The sequence below is a fragment of the Ahaetulla prasina genome, chromosome 2 (genome assembly GCF_028640845.1).
Source record: "Ahaetulla prasina isolate Xishuangbanna chromosome 2, ASM2864084v1, whole genome shotgun sequence".
Taxonomy (NCBI): domain Eukaryota; kingdom Metazoa; phylum Chordata; class Lepidosauria; order Squamata; family Colubridae; genus Ahaetulla; species Ahaetulla prasina.
This window is the reverse complement of record NC_080540.1, coordinates 22,176,408-22,198,973: the sequence shown is the minus strand read 5'-3', so window position 1 is coordinate 22,198,973 and position 22,566 is coordinate 22,176,408. Positions and strand designations below refer to the sequence as shown.

Below are 22,566 nucleotides of genomic sequence, written 5' to 3'. Positions count from 1 at the left end.
GAGCTCTTATCAAGTCATAATACATTGTCTCCACAATTGACTACATTACCAATTGTAGTCACTTTGCATAGTCAGAAAACAGCAAACAGATAGTCTCACACTTTGGTATTACATTTGTTACAATTTATAAAATAATAACCTTTATTTATTTCCTTTAGACGGTAGGCATGCTGGTGCGCTTATGCATGCCCCTTACAGACCTCTTAGGAATGGGGTGAGGTCAACAGTAGACAGTCCAAGATTAAAGTTAGGGGGGGGTTGCTCCTCCACCAAGGTTTCTTTCAACTCTGTTGTTTTGTTCTGTTCTGCTAATGCCCAGTACATTTATAAATCAAGCAATTAACAATTCAAATGCCAAATATAGAAATGACTATAAAGAAGCAGAAGAAATATTCATTATTTCCACTCTGAAAATGCAGGATATTAGAGAGAGAGAGAAAGAAAGAGAGACAGAGAGAGAGACAGAGAGACAGCAAGAGAGAGATCTCAAAAAGGACAGTGATCTACAACAATGTCCTTTCATGGCCATCAAGAGCCATGTGAGAGATCCAGTTGCCTGAAGCAGTATGCACTGTTGCCATTTTGTCTAGAAAGGCTTTCTAGAGCCTTTCTAGAGCCTCGTTGTGAAAAAAGATCTGAATTCAGCTTAAGGGAAAACGGAAAATTAACTAAACTATGAAAAGTCGCCAATCAAATTTTGTTTCACATATTAGCTACATGGGGTTGGTGTTGCCTCCTTCAATTTAATTGAAAGCCCAAGTTTAAGTTGCGCCCCTTTCTTGACCAGGATGCCTTATGCACGATCACTCATGCTCTTGTGACCTCTCGCTTGGACTACTGCAATGCTCTCTACATGGGGTTCCCCTTGAAGAGCAGCCGAAGACTCCAGTTAGTCCAGAATGCAGCTGCGCGGGTGATAGAGGGGGCCGCTCGTGGCTCCCATGTAACACTACTCCTGCGCAAGCTGCACTGGCTGCCTGTGGTCTATCGGGTGCACTTCAAGGTGCTGGTTACCACCTTTAAAGCGCTCCATGGCTTAGGACCGGGGTATTTATGGGACCGCCTGCTGCTTCCGTTTGCCTCCCACCGACCGGTGCGGTCTCACAGAGAGGGACTCCTCAGGGTGCCGTCGGCCAAGCAATGCCGGCTGGCGACTCCCAGGGGAAGGGCCTTCTCTGTGGGGGCTCCTACCCTCTGGAACGAACTTTTCCCGGGACTTTGTCAACTTCCCGACCTTCGGACCTTTCGCCGAGAGCTGAAGACTTACCTATTCCTTCGAGCAGGACTGGCATAGGATTTTAGAATTTTATATGTTATTATTGGGGTTTTAAATTTTAACTGGGTTTTATAGTTTTATATGTATTTTAAATTTGGCCATATTTGATAGGTTTTTTAATTACTGTTTTATTATATTTATTATTGGGGTTTTATTTGGCTGTGAACCGCCCTGAGTCCTTCGGGAGAAGGGCGGTATAAAAATTTAATTAAATAAATAAATAAATAAGTTCAATCAACATACAAAGAACAACATACCTCAGGCTAGACTGGATGAGAAGGTGGGGAAACCCCTTTGTCCCATGATGAACATGCCTGCGATGAACAGCTATCTTGAGTCATCCATGAGCTGAAATGGATTTCTTAGTCTGACAAAGAACAGGGGAATGGAGCTTGCCTGGTTTCTCATTCATAGGAACCTTATTACTGAGAAGAGGACTAGATCAAATATTACAGCTACAAAAATCTTGCATGCTATCCTAAAAGCTATTCCATTTGAGTAAGTGTTTTTTCTGGTGAGACTAGTTTATCAGGGCAACCGGGTCTAACCAAATTATGGGATGGAGCATACTGCTTCTACTTTCACCTTTCAGCCGCAATCCAGGAGCCTTCGCAGGCAGTCGCTTTCGTGACAAACTATTTTTGTATTGAATTTATGTTTACCAACAAAGAAATAAAGGGAGACTAAGGTAAAGGTTGGGCTGGGAAGTGGCTCAGGCTGCTAATGCAACCTGTTATTAACACACAGCTGCCTGCAATTACAATTACTGCAGGCTCGAGTCCCACCAGGCCCAAGGTTGACTCAGCCTTCCATCCTTTATAAGGTAGGTAAAATGAGGACCCAGATTGTTGGGGGGCAATAAGTTGACTTTGTATATAAATATACAAATAGGATGAGACTATTGCCTTACACAATGTAAGCCGCCCTGAGTCTTCGGAGAAGGGCGGGATATAAATTCAAATTAAAAAAAAAAAAAAAGGTAAAGGTTCCCCTCACACATATGTGTTAGTCATTCCTGACGCTAGGGGGCGGTGCTCATCTCCGTTTCAAAGCCAAAGAGCCAGTGCTGTCCAAATACGTCTCCGTGGTCATGTGGCCAGCATGACTAAACGCCAAAGGGGCACGGAGTGCTATTACTGTCCCACCAAAGGTGGTCCCTATTTTTCTACCTGCATTTTTTAGGTGCTTTCGAACTGCTAGGTTGGCAGAAGCTGGGACAAGTACGGGAGCTCACTCCATTATGCGGCACTCGGGATTTGAACTGCTGAACTGCCAACCTTTCGATCGACAAGCTCAGTGTCTTAGCCATTGAGCCACCATGTCCCAAAGGGAGACTAGTATAGATCTATTTCAAGCTATTTAGCTCTCATCAACTAGCCACTTGGTAACCAGCATATTTAAAATGGTTATGGCATCTGGGGTCACATGTTTTTGCCATTGACAACTTTAGCAGGGAGATTAGGACAAGCAAAGCCAATGGGGGAAGCCAGAGTCACTTAAGGTGACATGATTCACCTATCTACTATGGTGATTTGCTTAATGACCATGGTTTAATGAACACATAGATTAGGGTTATAAATTCAAAAGGGGATCACGGCCGGAGGATTGCCAGTGCATGTTTGCAATAGCACCTCTTGGTTTTATTTTATCAATTTTTAGTACTCCCATTGGATCCTTTTTATCTAACTAATATTTTTCAGAGGAGATAACAGTGTAGACCAGTGATGGCAAACGGGACCACTCTCTAAAAAAGCTGAACTTCCAGGTTCTAGTGCGCATACATGTCTGACAATCAGCTATCCCGCACACATACACAGGCCAGATTTTGGCATTGCCATGCGTGCGAGGAGGGATCACGCTCCAGAAAGGCTGAACTTCCGGGTACTGGCGCACATGCGCACACAATAATCAGCTAGCCGGCACGCATGCACACACCTGTTTTCAGCACTGTCACACGCGCGAAGGACAGCTGATTGCCGCCTGCGCATGCGGGCCAGAAACCTGGAAAACAAACAGGCAAGGCCATGCGTGCTAGGTGACATGGCCATAGGTTCACCATCACGGGCATAGACCAAGAGTGCTATTCAGCAGGTTCTGGAGAACCGGCAAATATCACCTCTGGCTGGCCCCAGAGTAGGATGGGAATGGAGATTTTGCAATATCCTTCCCCCAGAAGTGGGGTAGGAATGGGGATTTTGCAGTATCCTTCCCCTGCCACACCCACCAAGCCACGCCCACAGAACCGGTAGTAAAAAAAAAATCAATTCCACCACTGGCGTAGACCATAACACAGGCAAAAGTTTTTGTTTTTGCCAGGGACTAATAAGGCATGGGAAAAAGAAAGAAATGCCATGGCACCAGCCTGGGATCTTTCCCACCAGTGAAAACTGCAAAACAACCAAGAGTCTCTACTCAAAACCGCCTCTGTGGCTGAGACTGGTAAGACAGTCTGTTATTAACACAGCTGCCTGCAATTACTGCAGGTTCAAATCCCACCAGGCCCAAGGTTGACTCAGCCTTCCATCCTTTATAAGGTAGGTAAAATGAGGACCCAGATTGTTGGGGGCAATAAGCTGACTTTGTATATACAAATAGGATGAATACAAATAGGATGAAGGATGAAGACTATTGCTAACATAGTGTAAGCCGCCCTGAGTCTTCGGAGAAGGGCAGGATATAAATGCAAATAAAAAAAAAATCTTCAACCAAAAACTGTCTACTATTGACCTCACCCCATTCCTAAGAGGGCGTGCATAAGAGCACAAAAGTGCCTACTGTTCCTGTCCTATTGTTCTCTTCATTATAGTATTATATGCATACTTTTACTTATACTTTTACTTATATATACTTTTTCTTTCATGATGGGTTATTGTTTATGTTGATGATTGTATATACTGTTGTGACAAAATAAAAAAAAAAGATCTGTAAGTAAAACTAACCCTCCCCCCTCCATTTCCAACAATCTTGAGAGGTTAGAACGGGACCTGCAAAAAGATTTGACAAAACAACAGCTACGAAGTCGACTTTCCCAATCTGGTGGTGGGGGAAGGGAGCAAACGGACTGCCAGCTGTTCTCACAAACAACTAGTCCAGGTACATCCTGTATGGAGTCTGAGATAAAGGCTAAAAAGGCTAAGAACAACAAGCTAATTCAGATTTACCATGGGAAAAGACAACAGAGTTTATGGCAAAGCAACGTCTTCTCACGGCACAAAGGGTTGTTTCAATATTTGAGCAACTAATAGCCATTTAGTCCTCTGTCCCCAGTGTACAGAGCTGGAAAAGCTTCTTGAATGAGAAGCAAAACACCTTCAAAGAAAAATCAGAAAGTCCGGTTGCCTCTTGAAAAAAAGCACCTTTGGAATAGCTCTCAAAACAAATTTGTTAGTGATTTGTTATTCTATATGTTACATTCTTTTTTTCTGTGATTTCATATAGCTTGTTTATGGCAATAATACATGTCTTAAGTCATGAAATCTATGAAGTGTTGTACTTTATGATTCTTGATGAACGTATCTTTTCTTTTATGTACACTGAGATCATATGAATCAAGACAAATTCCTTGTGTGCCCAATCACACTTGGCCAATAAAGAATTCTATTCTATTCTATTCTATTCTATTCTATTCTATTCTATTCTATTCTATTCTATTCTATTCTATGAAGGGTGGCCACGTTGCTTAGACATCTGATCTGCTACTGTTTTTAGTTAGTTTGTTTTTTTATTGATTTTATGCTCCTTGCTTTGTTTACAGTTATAACCTTATCTTACCCTTTATATTTCTAATGTAAGCAGTAAATGTAACTCTAACATGAATAGTAAATACTGTACAATTGTTATAGTTAGCTCTTGGTGTTCTAGAGTTTTGTATTAATAATTCCTGCACAGGTAGTCCTCGACTTACGACCACAATTGAGCCCAACATTTCTGTTGTTAATTTTATGACCCTTCTTGCCACAGTTGTTAAGTGAATCACTGCAGTTGTTAAAATAGTAACACGGTTGTTAAGTGAATCTGGCTTCTCCATTGACTTTGCTTATCAGAAGGTCACAAAAGGGGATCACATGACCCCGGGACACTGCAACCATCATAAATACAAGTCAATTGCCAAGTGTCTGAATTTTTTTTCTTTTTTTTTCTTTTTATTAATATAAATAAAAAAGAGCAACATATTCAAAATCCATATAGACAGTGTGTTGTCTGGTTACAGTTCTTTTGTGTAATAAGCATCACAGTAATGATAATAGTATTCTCTAATAGTAATCTCCTAATAATAATGCTTTTCCCTCATAACATCAATATATATTAATTGTTAATATTAATCAAAATTAATCAAAGTAAATAAGTTACGGTAAACAATCCTAATAATAAGATTATTCTTTCTCTTATAGTTTTTGAAATTCTAACGTCCGTTTCTCTTACTTAACCATCGATAGAACAGATCCCATACCTCAAAATATTCAGTGTCTTCCTTTTCCTTAATTTCAAATGTTAGTTTATTCATTTCTGCACATTCTAAAATTTTTGTTATTATCGTTTCTTCTGTGGGAATCTCCTCGCCCTTCCAATGTTGTGTGAACACGATTCTGGCCGCTGTTAACACATGTATTATTATGTATGCATTTCTTTTACTATATTTGTCTGGTATGATGCCCAACAGAAATATTTCCAGTTTTAGATCTATATGTTCCTTTATCATTTTTTCTAGCCCGGTGCATACTTTGGTCCAATATTTTTTTACTTTCAGGCATGTTCACCACATGTAGTAATATGAACCCGGGGTTTGCTTGCATTTCCAACACTTAGCAGACATATCCTTAAACGTTCTAGCTAATCTTGCTGGAGGAAAGTGCCATCTATAAAACATTTTGTATAAGCTTTCTTTATATGCTGTGGACAATGTCAATTTATAATTTCTGTCCCACAACTTTTGCCATTTGTCCAATTCTACAGAGTACCCAAAATTTTTATCCTATACTATCATAGTTTCTTTTACTTGCTCCTCTTCCATTCTAATAGTAAGTAAATAATTACCAACCGTATGAATTTTGATCAGGTTACCATGGGGATACTGCAGCGGTCATAAGTCATTTTTTTCTGTGCCATTGTAACTCTAGTCACTAAATGAACTGTTGCAAGTCGAGGACTACCTGTGTTACTAGAGTTTCCTCATTGTGAGGATACTTGACATACACTCAGTGGTGGGTTGCTCAGACGATTGGCTCTGAGTCGGAGGCAGAGAGGGGGCCAAGGCCATCTGGTAGTTCTTTGCTGCCTCTGGAGTCTGACATCAATGAAGCAGAACAACAATGTGAGCCTGTTCCCAGTGTGCGCATGCACAGAGCTGCCAGGAGACAGGAACAATTAAGGAAACAGGGTTGACTTGGGAGTAAGGCTTGGAGATGATTGCCCGCTCCTATAAGGCATAAAAGAGAAGCAAATGGGATGTGAACTTTTGCAGGAAACAAATTAGTTCATCTGGCCGATTCAAGATTTGAAAATTCTGTTTGTGACTCTGTGCCAAGTTTGGCCTTGCCCTGCGTCTGGAAATTAGCTCTTTGGAAGTGTTCCACATGAGATAGGTGGGTGATGATAACCTGCCTCTGAAAGACTGTAAATGAAAGTAATTTACAGCTGTAGGAATTAAAGAGGTTTTCTGGGACTAAGCTTGTGCTGTTTAATTTCTAAGAAGCCTACGTCGGAACTTTCGGGAGGTTGGCAACCAGCATACATTTACAGTGGTTGCAGCATCCAGGATCCATTTGAGACCTTCCCAGCCTGCTTCAAACAAGCAAAGTCGATGGGATAAACTGAATTCGCTTAACAACTGCATGATTTACTTAACAATGGCAGTGATTCGCTTAACAACCATGTCAGAAAAGTTTGCAAAATTCTATATGCTCGCTTGACAACCATCTCACTTAGAAAATGAAATTCTGGTCTTAATTGTGGTCATAACTTGAGGATTCCCTGCACCGGGAATTGAGTCTGGGGTCTATTTAGCCCAGGTCTTCCTTATAGCCAATAAGTACAGTGACCATATTTTCTTGGGGGAAAAAATAAGAGGAGAAACATGAAAAAGAGGCATATGTGACAGGCCTTCACGGGGAGTTTTAAAAAATGATATTTTTATAATTTTGCTTTAAAAAGAAAAATTCAAGAGCAAAACCAAGAAAAACTATAAAATCTCACCTTCTAATAAAAAATATTTACAATCAAATACTATATATAAATTTAATTTTAAAAAAACACACACACAAGGAATTTGTCTCCAGTGCAATAGGTCAGTGTACATTCAAAGCAAGAGAGTAATAATAATCATAGTAATGATACCAATAAGTATGTTATTTATTGTATTACTATAAATTGCAGTGTTGTAAATATTGTACAATATTTGTTTTAATATTTTACAATAATATTGATAAATATAATGGCGTACAAAGAAAAGTTATCTTGGGGCTGTCCAGAATTTTTTAAAGTGAGAAGGGGCCCCGAGAGAGAGAAAAAATTAGGAAACACTGGACCAGGTTCTGTTTGGAAAGGATACATTAATTTGCTTTCCTCCCATTGCCTTTCTCTGATTGCCCTTCATGCTGCAGAATGAAAGCCACTGGCTGCATTGAATGTGTTTGGCCTTTTGCCAAAGTATTAACTTGGACTTGCTTGCTGTAGGAAACTTTTAAACAAATGAAAAGTAAAAACCAGTCAAGAGCTCCCTCTTATGTGAACGAGCTATTTTACAAGTTAAGTTTTGTACTGACTCAAATAACATCTCTCTCCCTGTCATTTCCTCAAATTCTATCAAATGCTTATATATCTTTTTCAGGTCTTTCTCTACATTTTTCAAAATAATTAAAGTATCATCCGCATACAAATTTATCTTATACCCCTTATATCCTTCTAATTCTTCATCTTTTTCTATCATTTTTGTCAATATTTCCATAGCCAATAAAAATAATGTTGGGGACAAGGGACATCCTTGTCTCGTACCAGCTTCTAATTTTATCTCTTCAGTTAATATTCCATTCACCTTCACTCTTGCACTGCTTTTTTGATACAATTTTGAAATAACATGTATAAACTTATTACCAAAGCCTAAAGCCTCCACAATTACTTTAATAGTTTCCCATTGTACAGAATCAAAAGCTTTAAAATATCCAATGATACTATACCAATTTTATCACCATTATATTCAGCTACATCTATAATATTTAATACTCTTCTAACAATATCACTCATGTATCTACCCTTCACAAAACCTACTTGGTTATAACTTATATATCTATCAATAAATCTATTTAATCTATTGCTTATAATAGCAGTAAATATCTTTGCATCCTGATTAATTAAAGAAATGGGCGATAGGACTCAATCCTTTCTAAATCTTTATCTGGTTTAGGAATTAGGATATCACCGTTCTATTCCATGACGAAGGTACTTCTCCACCATGTAATATTCCATTGAATAATTTTTGCAATCTTGGTATTATTAATTCTTTAAATTCTTTATAAAACTCAACAGGTAATCCATCCTCACCTGGAGCTTTCCCTAATTTTAATTTTTGTATTATTCCATTAATCTCATCTTGTGTTATATCTTCTTCCATCAATTCCTTATATGTTTGATCAATTTTCACCACATACTTTTCTAAATAGCTTTGCAATTTTCCCCGATTAATTGGTTTCTTTAAATATAGATTCTGAAAAAAATTTCTAACCACTTCACATTTCTCTAATTTTTTATAACATCTTATACCTCTGTCATCTATCTTATTGGTCAAAGTCAGAATTATTGATGGATAGTGATGGTAATGAGTCTGAGAATATGCAAGAGCAAGGCGGTAGAACTGCTGGGGTCGGGCACGGCCAGCAGCCTCTTTCCCGCTCGCCGCCTCCTCACCTGTTTCTCGATGGCTGTCACTGCCGCCACGCGTGTCCGACATGGGGAGGTGCGAGGAGCCTCGCCAGGCGGCCGAGGAAGGCGAGGGTAGAACTGCTGGGGTCTGGCACGGCCAGCAGCCTCTTTCCCGCTCGCCGCCTCCTCCGCCCCTCCCTTCATTATTCCCCGCCCATGGGGAGGAGCCACGAGTCTCGCAGCGAACCACCAGGCAAGTACCGGGAGGCGGCCAAAAAGGGCCATATTCAATTATACTTTCAGAATTTGCTGCGGGCCAATAAAAACTGGCCCGCGGGCCGCAGTTGGCCCGCGGGCCGTAATTTGGACACCCCTGCCCTATCACATGGGTGTCAAACTCGATTTCATTGAGGGCCGCATCAGAGTTGTGTTTGACCTCGGCGGGCCAGGATGGGCATAGCCATGGTGGGCGTGACCAGCTTGACATCCCTTGTGTTGGGGGTGCCTGTGGTGGCCCGAGTGTTCTGCCGGTGAAAACAGGCTCCCAAGCTGTTTTTGGCTGCGATGGCCTCCTGCAACCCTCTGCCAGCAAAAATGGAGCTTGAGAGGGCCACCCATAGGGCCCTCCCTAGCTCCCTTTTCACTGGCAGAGGCACCGTGGGCTGATCCTTCACTGTTTTCAGAGCTGCCCTACAGGTGAGATCTAAGCTCCCCATGGGCTGAATCCAGCCTGAGGGTTTTGAGTTTGACACCCCTGCCCTATCAAGTTGTGTCCGATTCTAGCAGGCACTGCTCATCTCCGTTTCTTAGCCGAAGGAGCCAGTGTTGTCCGAAGACCCTTTCCGTAGTCTTTTGGCCAGCATGACTATATGCTGAGGCACATAGAATGCTGTTACCTGCTCTCTTCAAAATGGTAACTATTTATTTACTCACATTTGCATGCTTTCAAACTGCTAGTTGGGCTGGAGCTGGGGCAAGTAATGGGAGCTCACCCTGTCACGCGGTGTCCGGCTCTCAAATTTGGGCTCTCAACTTTTCAGCTGGCAAGCTCAACATCTTTAAGCTCTGAGTCATCGCACCCCCTTAAAATCCATGCATATTTTCAGTATTTCTGAGTCTGCTTGTATACAGGTAGTCCTAGATGTTACAACCACAACTGAGTCCAAAATTTCCATTGCTAAGCGAGACAGTTAAGTAAATGTTGCCCCATTTTACGATCTTCCTTGGTACAGTTGTTAAGTGAATCACTGCAGTTGTTAGGTTAATAACAGTGTATTGACTTTGCTTGTCAGAAGGTCACAAAAGGTGATGGGCCCGAGATACTGCAAACCATCATAAATACATGCCTGTTGCCAAACGTCCAAATTTTGATCACATGACCAAAGGATGCATCAAATGTCGTATGTGTGAAAAACAGTCATAAATCATTTTTTTCAGTGCCATTGTAATTTCGAATGGTCATTAAATGAATATACCTGTACTTTTAACTGTGGGTTCAGGAGAGACTCCACAGAGTGAAAGAGAGCATAAAATAGAATACTTTCACTTGTAACTGAGAAAACCGGCAAATAGCTCAGGAGAAACAAACTGTTGTGACTCAGGCCCAAGTAGGTAGTAATAAACTTAGTCCGTGGAAAAACAAACTTTATTTGAACATCTGGGAATTACTTCATTCCCAGCTTCGTTCAACTCAAAGTAAAACAAATGCCTCCCAACACAAATTCCTCAGTTATCTCACAAACCTTAGTCCAATTAGGCAAAATGCCAAAGGCCCTTCCTGGCAAACGTCCAGAAGCCACAAAAACAAAGACATATGAAGCAGAAGACGAAGCAGAAGATGCAGCTACCAACGTTTTCTGGCAAAGCTGAAATGCTAGTGCTGGTCTGTTTTAAGCCTTATGTGAGGGATCAATCATCTCTTGGCCCTACTCCAGAGTTGTCCTCTCTGCTTGAGCTGCTCTTGTCTTCCGGCAGCTCTTCTCATGCGTGCATTAGGAACAGGCTCTTCTTATTCCTCTGCCTCACTAATCTCAGACTCTGGAGTCCGCACTTCACTTCCCGTTGGCCCTGGCCTCACCTCAGCCTCTTCGCTGTCCGACTCCATTGCCAGCTCTGTAGGTTGCTGATGGACCACAACACAAACATTTTCAAGAATGGAAAGTAATTGTGAACAGATATACTGTAACCGCAGTACCCAAAAAGTAAGCATGGAAAAACTGTGTCTCCTAGAAAGGGTGGCTGGCAAGAAATAACTTAGGCATATCAAAATACGTTAGGAGCCAGCTGGAGCAGATTCTTTGCATCCTGGCCCCAACCGAAACCCCAGCAAAGGTATTGCTTAATTTGCCCGCACTTTTTCTCGTCTCATTTTAAATTATTTCAGTAGGAGAAAAATGTGGCTTTTCTTGTTGTAAATGCCTGCCACTTTCCTAGCATTACAGTACGACATTCCAGGAATGAACATTTAGATCACGTACTGCAGAATTCTCAGTTTATCGTAACAACCATCAGCTTTCAGAAATCTGCTAGTGGCAAACCACTGCCCTCTGATTATTATTATTTTTTTAAATTCCCAATCTGCATTTAAATAGCTGCACAAAGCTGGCCTTGGCTGATTTTCATTAAGTGAAAGAACCAGTTTGTCACAATGATTAAAGCTGGGATCTCCAAACTTGGCGACTTTAAGACTTGTGGATTTCAACTCCCAGAATTCCCCAGCCAGCATGGCTGGCTGGGGAATTCTGGGACTTGAAATCCACAAGTCTTAAAGTCGCCAAGTTTGGAGATCCCTGGATTAAAGCATCAGGGTAGAAACCAGGAGACTGTTCAGTTGAACTGAAAAGAAAGTATATAATATTAGCAAATTGGAGTTGCTCAGTTACCGAATAAGGGAAATATTATACAACAAAAAAGAAAGAAAGAAGAGAGGAATAGAGGGTAAGACAGAGGAGGTGAAAGAGAGAGAGGGATGGAGGGAAGGGGAAGGAGAGGAAGATAGGATAGGGGAGAAGAGTAGGGGAGAAAGTGAGAAAGGAGGGAAAGAGGAGAGGAGTGGAGGAGAGGATGGGGAAGGAGGAGGGAGAGGAGGAGGAAGAAGGTAGGAAAAGCGAAGAGGGAGGGAGGGGAAAGAGAAGAAGGCTTGTTGTGAAATGAAGGGAAAGAAAGGGTAGAAGACCAACCCCAAATGTAATTAAAGTGTTTTATCTTTGTGCTTTCTTTAGAAAAAATATGTATGATTATTTATGGACAAGATAATGTACATTTACAATGTGTATATAAGAAAATAAAAAATAAAAAAACTTAAAAAAGAAATAGAATAGAATAGAATAGAATAGAATAGAACAGAATAGAATTTTTATTGGCCAAGTGTGATTGGACACACAAGGAATTTGTCTTGGTGCATATGCTCTCAGTGTACATAAAAGAAATAGAATAGAATGGAATGGAATGGAATGGAATGGAATAGAATAGAATAGAATAGAATAGAATAGAATAGAATAGAATAGAATAGAACAGAATAGAATAGAATAGAATTCTTTATTGGCCAAGTGTGATTGGACACACAAGGAATTTGTCTTGGTGCATATGCTCTCAGTGTACATAAAAGAAATAGAATGGAATGGAATGGAATAGAATAGAATAGAATAGAATATTTATTTATTTATTTATTTATTTATTGTTTATATTTATATACCGCCCTATCTCCCAAAGGACTCAGGGCGGTTTACAGGCATTTAAAAGCAAGAAATACAATAAATACAATTCTAAAAACAATTAAAAAACTTATTCAAAAGCCTTAATTAAAAATATAAAAATTAAAACCCAAGATAAAACCCATAAACTAAAATCTAACTCAGTCCTGCGCAATTAAATAGATATGTTTTAAGCTCGCGGAAGGTCCGAAGGTCCGGAAGCTGGCGAAGTCCTGGGGCAGTTCATTCCAGAGGTGGGAGCCCCACAGAGAAGGCCCTTCCTGGGCGTCGCCAGGCGACATTGCCTCGCTGACGGCACCCTGAGGAGCCCCTCTCTGTGAGAGCGCACGGGTCGGTGAGAGGTATTCGGTAGCAGCAGGCGGTCCCGTAGATAACCCGGCCCTATGCCATGGGCGCTTTAAAGGTGGTCACCAAAACCTTGAAGCGCACCGGAAGGCCACAGGCAGCCAGTGCAGTCTGCGCAGGATAGGTGTTATCACGGAGCCACGAGGGCTCCCTCTATCACCAGCGCAGCCGCATTCTGGACTAACTGCAGCCTCCGGATGCCCTTCAAGGAGCCCCATGTGAGAGCATTGCAGTAATCCAGGCGAGGCGTCACGAGTGCGTGGGTGACTGTGCACAGGGCATCCCGGTCCAGAAAGGGGCGCAACTGGCGCACCAGGCGAACCTGGTAAAACGCTCTCCTGGAGGCGGCCGTCAAATGATCTTCCAAAGACAGCCGTTCATCCTGGTGGGCGCCTAAGTTGCGCACCCCCTCCATCGGGGCCAATGACTCGCCACCGATGGTCAGCGGCAGTTAGCTGACTGTGCGGGATGCGGCATCCACAGCCACTCTGTCTTGGAGGATTGAGCTTGAGCCTGTTTCTCCCCATCCAGACCCGTACAGCCTCCAGACACGGGACAGCACTTGATAGCTTCGTTGGGGTGGTCCGGCGTGGAAAGGTACAGCTGGGTGTCATCCGCATACAGCTGATACCTCACGCGAAACCACTGATGATCTCACCCAGCGGCTTCATGTAGATGTTAAACAGAAGGCGAGAGGATCGACCCTGCGGCACCCCACAAGTGAGGCGCCTGGGGTGACCTCTGCCCCTGTCAACACCGACTGCGACGGTCGGAGAGATAGGAGGAGAACCACCGATAAACGGTGCCTCCCACTCCCAATCCCTCCAGCCGGCGCAGCAGGATACCATGGTCGATGGTATCGAAAGCCGCTGAGAGGTCTAATAGGACCAGGGCAGAGGAACAACCCCTATCCCTGGCCCTCCAGAGATCATCCACCAACGCGACCAAAGCCGTCTCTGTGCTGTAACCGGGCCGGAAACCGGACTGGAACGGGTCTAGATAGACGGTTTCATCCAGGTGCAGAATTCAATAGAATTCTTTATTGGCCAAGTGTGATTGGACACACAAGGAATTTGTCTTGGTGCATATGCTCTCAGTGTACATAAAAGAAAAGATACGTTCATCAAGGTACAACATTTACAACACAAATGATGGTCAATATATCAATATAAATCATAAGGATTGCCAGCAACAAAGTTACAGTCATACAGTCATAAGTGGAAAGAGATTGGTGATGGAAACAATGAGAAGATTAATAGTAGTGCAGATTTAGTAAATAGTTTGACAGTGTTGAGGGAATTATTTGTTTAGCAGAGTGATGGCCTTTGGGGAAAAACTGTTCTTGTGTCTAGTTGTTTTGTTGTGCAGTGCTCTATAGCGTCGTTTGAGGGTAGGAGTTGAAACAGTTTATGTTCAGGATGCGAGGGGTCTGTAAATATTTTCACAGCCCTCTTCTTGATTCGTGCAGTATACAGGTCCTCAATGGAAGGCAGGTTGGTAGCAATTATTTTTTCTGCAGTTCTAATTATCCTCTGAAGTCTGTGTCTTTCTTGTTGGGTTGTAGAACCGAACCAGACAGTTACAGAGGTGCAAATGACAGACTCAATAATTCCTCTGTAGAACTGAATCAGCAGCTCCTTGGGCAGTTTGAACTTACTGAAACTGGGAGACTGTAAGTTTGAGAACCCCCCTTAGGCATGAAACCAGCTGGGGACTTATGCCAGTTCCTCCCTCTCCACTCTTGGAAGGAAGGAACTTCTGAAAGCTTGCCAAGATCACTGCATGGATTAGTTCAGGCAGTCACCAGGACTCAGTACTAACTCAAATGCACCAAAACAACAACAACAAAGAAGATTAGATCATAGTAATACTTGGATGGGTTGTAAGCTAGGCTGATAAGTTAAAATAACTTCCCAGGAAAAGGCACTGGCAAATATCTCCTTCAAGACAGTCGAGGAAATACAGGGGCGAGACCATGAAGTGAGCAGGAGCTGAACTTGAGTAAAAGCAGACTTAAGATTTTATTGGAATACTAGCATTTGTGGAATTCAGCCGGTTCGGAAGAACCAGTAGTTGCGATCTGTGGGCCCCGGCACTATGCCGTCCTATTTACCCACATTTTTAAAGCCGCGTGCATACGTGCAAGCCGCGTGCACTTACATTTTCAGCGCTGGGTGAACCAGTTGGTAAATTATATGAAGCTCACCTCTGAATACTAGGAACATTTTGAATACTAGGAACATTCTTGATGACTTTGGAGGCTGGTGAGCTTTTCTTCAACAAGTCTTTTATTTATTTGGATACTTCAGGATGTCCCGCTTCAAGCAGTTCAAAATAGATGATCTCCTAGAAGATTAAGGGGCACAATGGCTCAGCGGTTAAACACGCTGAGTTTGTCAGCTGGAAAGCTGGATAGCCTGGGTTAGAAACCTGAGCCCTGCACAATGAGATGAAATGTACCTGTTACGGGAGCTAATTGATTTTCTTAACAAAATTAAGGTCTCCAGAGCCTTAAAGCCTACAAACTTGAAATTTGCCATGTATGTTCCTCTTGGCTTCTAGGTGCTAAGAAAGGATTTTTTGAAATGACCATCAGAGCATTAGTATTTTCTATAATTTACACACTCTGATGCTAAGGAGTTCTACTCCCCCTCCCTATCTGAAAAGAAAACACAAGCAGAGGAGAGGAGTTTCAGTTTTACTTTCACAGCAGCAACCAGGGGATAGGATAGGGGAGTCTTCTGTGGGGCAAGGCTGAGGGAGAGAAGGGAAGAAGATAGGGGAGGATTCTGTGGGGCAAGCCTGAGGGAGAGAAGAGGATTGGATAGGGGAGGTTTCTGTGGGGCAAGGCTGAGGGAGAGAAGGGGAGAGGGGAGGCCGATCCTAACTACTCATTAATTGTCAAGCTGTAAATGTCGATTTATCAAGCCCCATCATATAGTTTCGTAGTGAAGCACGGGTATCCAGCTAGTAAACCATAAAGTAAAGAAGCAGAAAGACCCAACATAACCCACTTTTAAAAACACCTTAACAAAATGGAATTTGGTTTACTTTCCTAATATTTGAAAATAGAAATTAGAAAATTACACCTATAAAAATAATAATTTTCTAGTGTTTGAAATGCCTTTTAGATCAAAATCTTGATTTAAAGCTTTCTGCTCAACTCTGAAACTCCACACACCCAGTTTATCCTACCTCACAGGATTTTTGAGTGGGCATGGAGATGCTAAAATGGAACAAGGGAACGTATATCTTCTTGCTTTAAAAAAAAGTTATATAATGTGCCTGAATGAGACAAGATAATCGAAGTATAGACGACATAGAACAAAACAATCTGATTTTTACTGGTAGATTTTTCTTCCTGGCAGCCTCATCCGTCAGATATCCTCTTTATCATTCTCTCGTTTTTTGCTGACCTATTTTGTGTGGGACATCTTGCACAATATAACCTGTACTATTTGAAATCTTATGTAGAAACTTTCCAGTAAAGCCTTTCTAATTTCCTGATCCTTATTCCTAACCGAACCAAACCAAACCATATATTCATTCTTTTTTTATCCTGTTGCTCGCATTTCTTATAAGTGATTACTCTTCAGCTCCTCCACCGGGGGTGGGGGAGCGGGGGCACATTGATAGGTCATTCTGCAAACCCACAGATCCATTGGAGTGGCAACTTAAGATTCAAGGTTGACTCAGCCTTCCATCCTTCCAAGGTGGGTAAAATGAGGACCCAGATTGTTGGGAGGGCAATAAGCTGACTCTGTAAACCGCTTAGAGAGGGCTGTGAAACACTGTGAAGTGGTATATAAGTCTAAGTGCTATTGCCTGAAATATTACACTACCCCTTTCCATCAGATAAAAGTGTTAATTTATCAGAAGCCAAAAGAAAAATGGGTAGTTTTAAGCTTCAGCCATTCTTCCTCCTCTTATCCTCCCTCCCAAGGAAATTAAAATCTGCCATTATGGTTCTGCTGTTCCTTCCTCTGGGAAGGCAAAGAACATTTCTACAAATCTGGTGGCTGCCATCATGAAAAACTGCATTTATGTGCATGGCATGTTTTTAAACATGTATGGACAGATACACCTGAATATGTCCCTCAGCTGGCAACCTGATGAGCAGGGTGAAAGAGAAAGAGGGGGGGAAAGGGGAAAATAATCTGCTTAAATTTGACTTTAGTCTTTCCCGTTGCACTGTCCATCTGGTTGCCTGAGTTAAAGAACATCTGCAAGGAAGCTAGAGGGGAAGAAAAAATATGCTGCATGCAACTCAGTGTTCCTCAACTATAGCCAGTTTAAGAAGCGAGGACTTCAACTTCCAGAATTCCCCAGCCAGCCACACACCTTACAGTAATCAAGGTTGAGAAACACTGATGTAACTGCTAACAGCTGCCCACCACAGCCACCAATCTCCCACTTCCTGTCCACAAAAGACCATGGAGCAAGACTTTTAAGATAGCACTTTATTTGGTTCACAAGCATGAGAGCAGATATGGGTGGCGGCGGCCATTCCTGGAACACCTAGACAGCTTTTAAAAAAGGCAAACAGTCCCTGGAACATGAGTGGGCACTCCAAGGTTGGGCTTGCCAGGGAAGATGGCAAGTCAAGCTGAGGGGAAATTCAGCAGGGAAGGTCTCAGTGCTTGGCCCTACCAACAGTCCTTCGTTGGTAGGGCTGGAGAAAGAGTAAAATTGGGTGGCAGTTCTTACCGCCAGGGTAAGTAGCTGCTCCTGGGGGCATGACCACACACAAGAAACATCTCTTGGTTGGATCCTATAATATTCTGAAGTGGGAGTTGGAGGAAGGGAGGGAGGGAGGGAGGGAAGGGGTTCCTAGCCTTGCTGTGTGCTGCTTTCCTATTCCTACTAGGATCCAATTATTCACAGCGTAATTCAAGATAGTACACAGGTGACTCTTTTAAAGTGCATGTGGCATAGCTCAATATTGGTTTGTTCAAACCAACAGGAGACTCCAGCAAGTCTCATCTGCCTAAGTCAAATGAGGAAAGCATCTCTCTAAAGCAGGGTTGTCAAGCTTGCGACGACACATTGTCGTCATGTGATGTATCACAACTTTTTTTCCCCCGTTCACTAAAACGGGGGTTGGCGTGACCAGTGCGTGACACGTATGGCCCACAGGCTGCAAGTTTGACACCCCTGCTCTAAAGGGTATCAGCTGCCTCCTTTGGAAGGAGGATCCCCTAAATCCCTTCCAAAGCAGGACTACCCAAGCCTACAACTCCCAGTTATAAGTCACGCAAGCTGGAAAACCACAGAACCTATTTCAATGTTCATTCAGGCAGCTGGAACCCCTGGATCTCCCATTTGCTCAGTATGAACGTGAGAGAAACCCTCAGGAGACCTCTCCCTCTTCCTCCCCACCCCTCGATCCAAGCGAGTGTCGATGCATGCAGCTGCCAACCCCTCGTTTACTTCTTCTTCTTCTCCTGAGTGCTGGTAAACCAGGAGTCCAAGAGCTTTTTGCTGTAATAAAGTTGCCAGCCATGAACTTGCACCGCCACCACTACCAACAAATACATGACAGAGACTGCAGAGAAACCGAAGATGAATCGGTAGGCTTTGCCGTGGCGGTAGAGCTGCTGAGCCATCGGGAACATCTCCATGCTGCCGTAGATGAGAGGCGCCACTGAGAAGAGGCCAGTGCTGATCATGGAAATCACCAGGTAGCTGATGTTGTTTCGGGGAAAAGAGAAGAGGCCAAAGAGGGAAGGGATGATACTGAGCAAGTATGGGTACTCCCACTGGTAAGGCATGGCCACCTTGTCATGGGGTAGAAGTTTGAAGTGAGCTACGCACATCTGTGCTGCCACCAACAGCCACAGGCCCACCTGCATGTAGATCAACTTCTTAATCTCAGACTTGAGAGATACGCTGTGGAAAGCAGAGAAAAGACGGAAGGAGGATTGGTGAGTTTGATCCTGCACTTAACAATTGTCTTGCTCACACTACACAAGAAAAATATCTAACTGAATGGAAAAAATGGATTGAATATATGCAAAATAGATATCAGATTAAGAGATATCAGATTGCCTTTGAATGATTAGGATGTATTTATCTCTGATTTGTATGGGGGAAGTTAGGATTTGAGAAGAAGGGGAGGATTATAATTTGTGTTAGGGAAAATTTAGCGTATGGTTGTTTTTTCTTTTGAACTATACCTTGTGTTTGTTCTGGGAAGTCGGGGGGGGGTGGTCTTGGAGGGAGGGGATGGAGGGGGGGGAAAGGGGGGAAAAATTTTTTGTAAAAACTTTTTCAATTAAAAAAAAATTGTCTTGCTTAGAAAATTGGGCTCAATTATGGTTGTAAGTCAAGGACTACCTGTATAAATAAAATCGGGACTTACTTTCAATGGGCACTTCCTTTTATTTCATTTAAAATAATCTTTTGGGGGGAAAAATATCCAGCTACTGCAGACAATCTGACAGCTATTAAGAAAAATCACCAATAGGTGCTTCATTACCCATTCCTGAACTACAGGATAGAGGTTTGCTTCTTTGAGGAAAGCTGTTTTGTGGGAAAGGTCAAGAGGCATTCATTTTCTCCCAAAGCCCCAGGGCTTTTATCACTGCATAACAAGCAAACATTCGGTGACTGTTTTTCCCAATGGAATGATATTGCAATGGAAAAAGCTTCACCAGCTAAATTGCCACCATGTGGCAGCTGTACATAGTATTTACATAAACCACATTTACCCTAGCTCTACCCCTGTCAAGAACAACCACCTTGTGGCACCTAAATCACAAAGAAGTTTACAGCAAATCTCTCAATTTCCAATATAGTAGAATGGTGCCCATTCAAAGATTTGGTAAATCAACAACATGCTAAAGGTCTGGAAAGATAAGAGTCTGTCTTTCGTTTTCCATTTACCTCTTTTTTAGCCACTAGTAAAAACCAAGTCAGTTCCTTTATCGATCAACTAATAATGCATAGTGGTTAAGGTGCTGGCCTAAAAACCAGAAGACTGAGTTCTATTTCTGTCTTAAACATGAAAGCTGGCTGGGTGACTTGATCAGTCATGCTCTCTCAGCCCAACTCAGCTCACAGGGTTGTTGTTGCAGGGAAAATAGGAAGAGGAGGAAGGCATATTATGTACATTCTCCACCTTGAGATACTTATAAAGTGATAAAGGCAGGGTAAAAATGTAAAAAATAAATCAGTAAGTAAGGTGGGCTTAAATAACACTTTGAGCGATTGGCCAAATTCACGACATCAGATAACACTTGAAATTAAAAATCCTTGCCAAGAAGACTGTAGGGACTCCTCCAGAAAGTTGCCATGAGTTGAAAGTGACTTTAAACAATTTAATCCTGCTAAAACCTGTGTTTACAAGTACAGATACTTCTCTACCCTTCTCTACTCCAAAAACTAGAGGACAATGCCCAAGAAAACAAGGAAGGCTTGCTTAACATCAAAGCAGGAGGCCCACATTCCCTTTCCAGCCAACCTCTCTGAAACAAGTATTGGGAATATAGCTTAAGACATACCTTTTTATTTGCGCAGGACTGGCGTAGGATTTTAGTTTTTAAATTGGGGTTTTATTGTTTTAATGATATTTTAATTTGGGCCAATTTAATAAGTTTTTTAAATATGATTTTTATCTTGTATTTATTCTTGTTCTATTTTACCTGGCTGTAAACCGCCCTGAGTCCTTCGGGAGAAGGGCGGTATAAAAATCCAATTAAATAAATAAATAAATAAATATGGTGAAAACGAAGACATTAAAGTTAGCTGGATTGAATGGATTTGTTCCATTTGTCCAGGTGATACTTGCCAGCCTTGTTTGTCCTTGTTTTCTTCTCCCAATAAACTCCTTTCAAATCTCGAGAAATGGCTTTGTTTGTTTAACAATGACATTCCTCATTCAAACCTTGCAAGAGGAGCATCTTATAAATGAAGAGCTCCTCCAGGAAAGTCAAATCTGGCTGAGCTCAAAGGCACATTATCTGGGCAATCATAAAGATGCTATTTCTTCCAGAAAGCTTTTGGGGGGGACAAGCCATCAAGAATGCAATCTAAGGAGAAACGATTGCAGTGTTTAACCTCAGTATTCAAATGCAATCGAGGTGCATGCTATCCCCATATTTTGCTTTTAATATATAATATATATATATTAATTCCATATTAATTCCATATTAATTCCATATATATATGAGAGAGAGAGAGATGGGGTATTTATATATAAATATATATATAAAAATATATAAAAGGGGGGAATTAATGATCTAAGTGCCAAAGCCCACTGCAATTACATAGCAAAAAAAGCTCTAAGAGTTGTAAACCTAATCTTGCGTAGTTTCTTTTCCAAAAACATCACACTATTAACCAGAGCATATAAAACATTTGCTAGACCAATTCTAGAATACAGCTCGCCTATTTGGAACCCTCACCACATCTCTGACATCAATACAATTGAACATGTCCAGAAATATTTTACAAGAAGAGTTCTCCATTCCTCTGAAAACAATAGAATACCTTATCCCACCAGACTTGAAATCCTAGGCTTAGAAAACTTGGAACTCCGTCGCCTTCGACAAGACCTAAGCTTAACTCACAGAATCATCTATTGTAATGTCCTTCCTGTTAAAGACTACTTCAGCTTTAATTGCAATAATACTAGAGCAACCAATAGATTTAAACTTAATGTCAACCGCTTTAATCTAGATTGCAGAAAATATGACTTCTGTAACAGAATCATCAGTGCTTGGAACACTTTACCTGACTCTGTGGTCTCTTCCCATAATCTTAAAAGCTTTATCCAAAAACTTTCTACTATTGACCTCACCCCATTCCTAAGAGGACCATAAGGGGCGTGCCTACCGTTCCTGTCCTATTGTTTTTCTTTTCTTCTTTATATATATGCTTATACCTCCTTATATTTACCCATATATGTTTATATACTATATAATCTTTTCTATGATTCCTACATATATTGTTGTGACAAAATAAATAAATAAATAAATAAAATAAATGATTTTCATTTTAGAGGAAGCCACCAATTCAATGATCGGCAGGAGCAGCTAAACGACAATCGTCCTGCCGAGTCGGTTGCAGAGCACGGATCAGACAGGGCAGGCAGGCAGGCAGCAGCTCCCGATGCTGCAACATGCAGGTTTAAAAAGACAGGAAGAAAAAAAAATTGGCTTCCTAATGGGTGTATGAGCAAGACACCCCACACCCCACCTCATTTGGTAATGCTCGGCCACGCGCTCCCGGTGCCGGAAGTCACTGCCATCGGTTCCCGTGGCTCGAGGTCCCGCGCGCGCTGCCATCTTCACGAGGGGCAGAGAGCGACCGCCAAGGAGAAGAGCGCATGCGCGTTAACATGTGTTAACGTGTTGTTCTTGGAGCCCCGCCTCCCGC

General features: G+C 42.0%; 1 protein-coding gene across 1 annotated transcript; it reads right to left on the bottom strand.

The window, feature by feature from the left end:
- Positions 1-17,630: 17,630 nt before the first annotated feature.
- JAGN1 (jagunal homolog 1) lies at positions 17,631-22,531 on the bottom strand. Its single transcript, XM_058172602.1, has 2 exons — positions 22,387-22,531; positions 17,631-19,077 (listed from the first exon to the last, which is right to left on the bottom strand). Exons 1-2 carry the CDS (start codon positions 22,473-22,475, stop codon positions 18,615-18,617), a joined length of 552 nt encoding a protein of 183 aa, XP_058028585.1. The 5' UTR covers positions 22,476-22,531; the 3' UTR covers positions 17,631-18,614.
- Between the last annotated feature and the right edge of the window lie 35 nt (positions 22,532-22,566).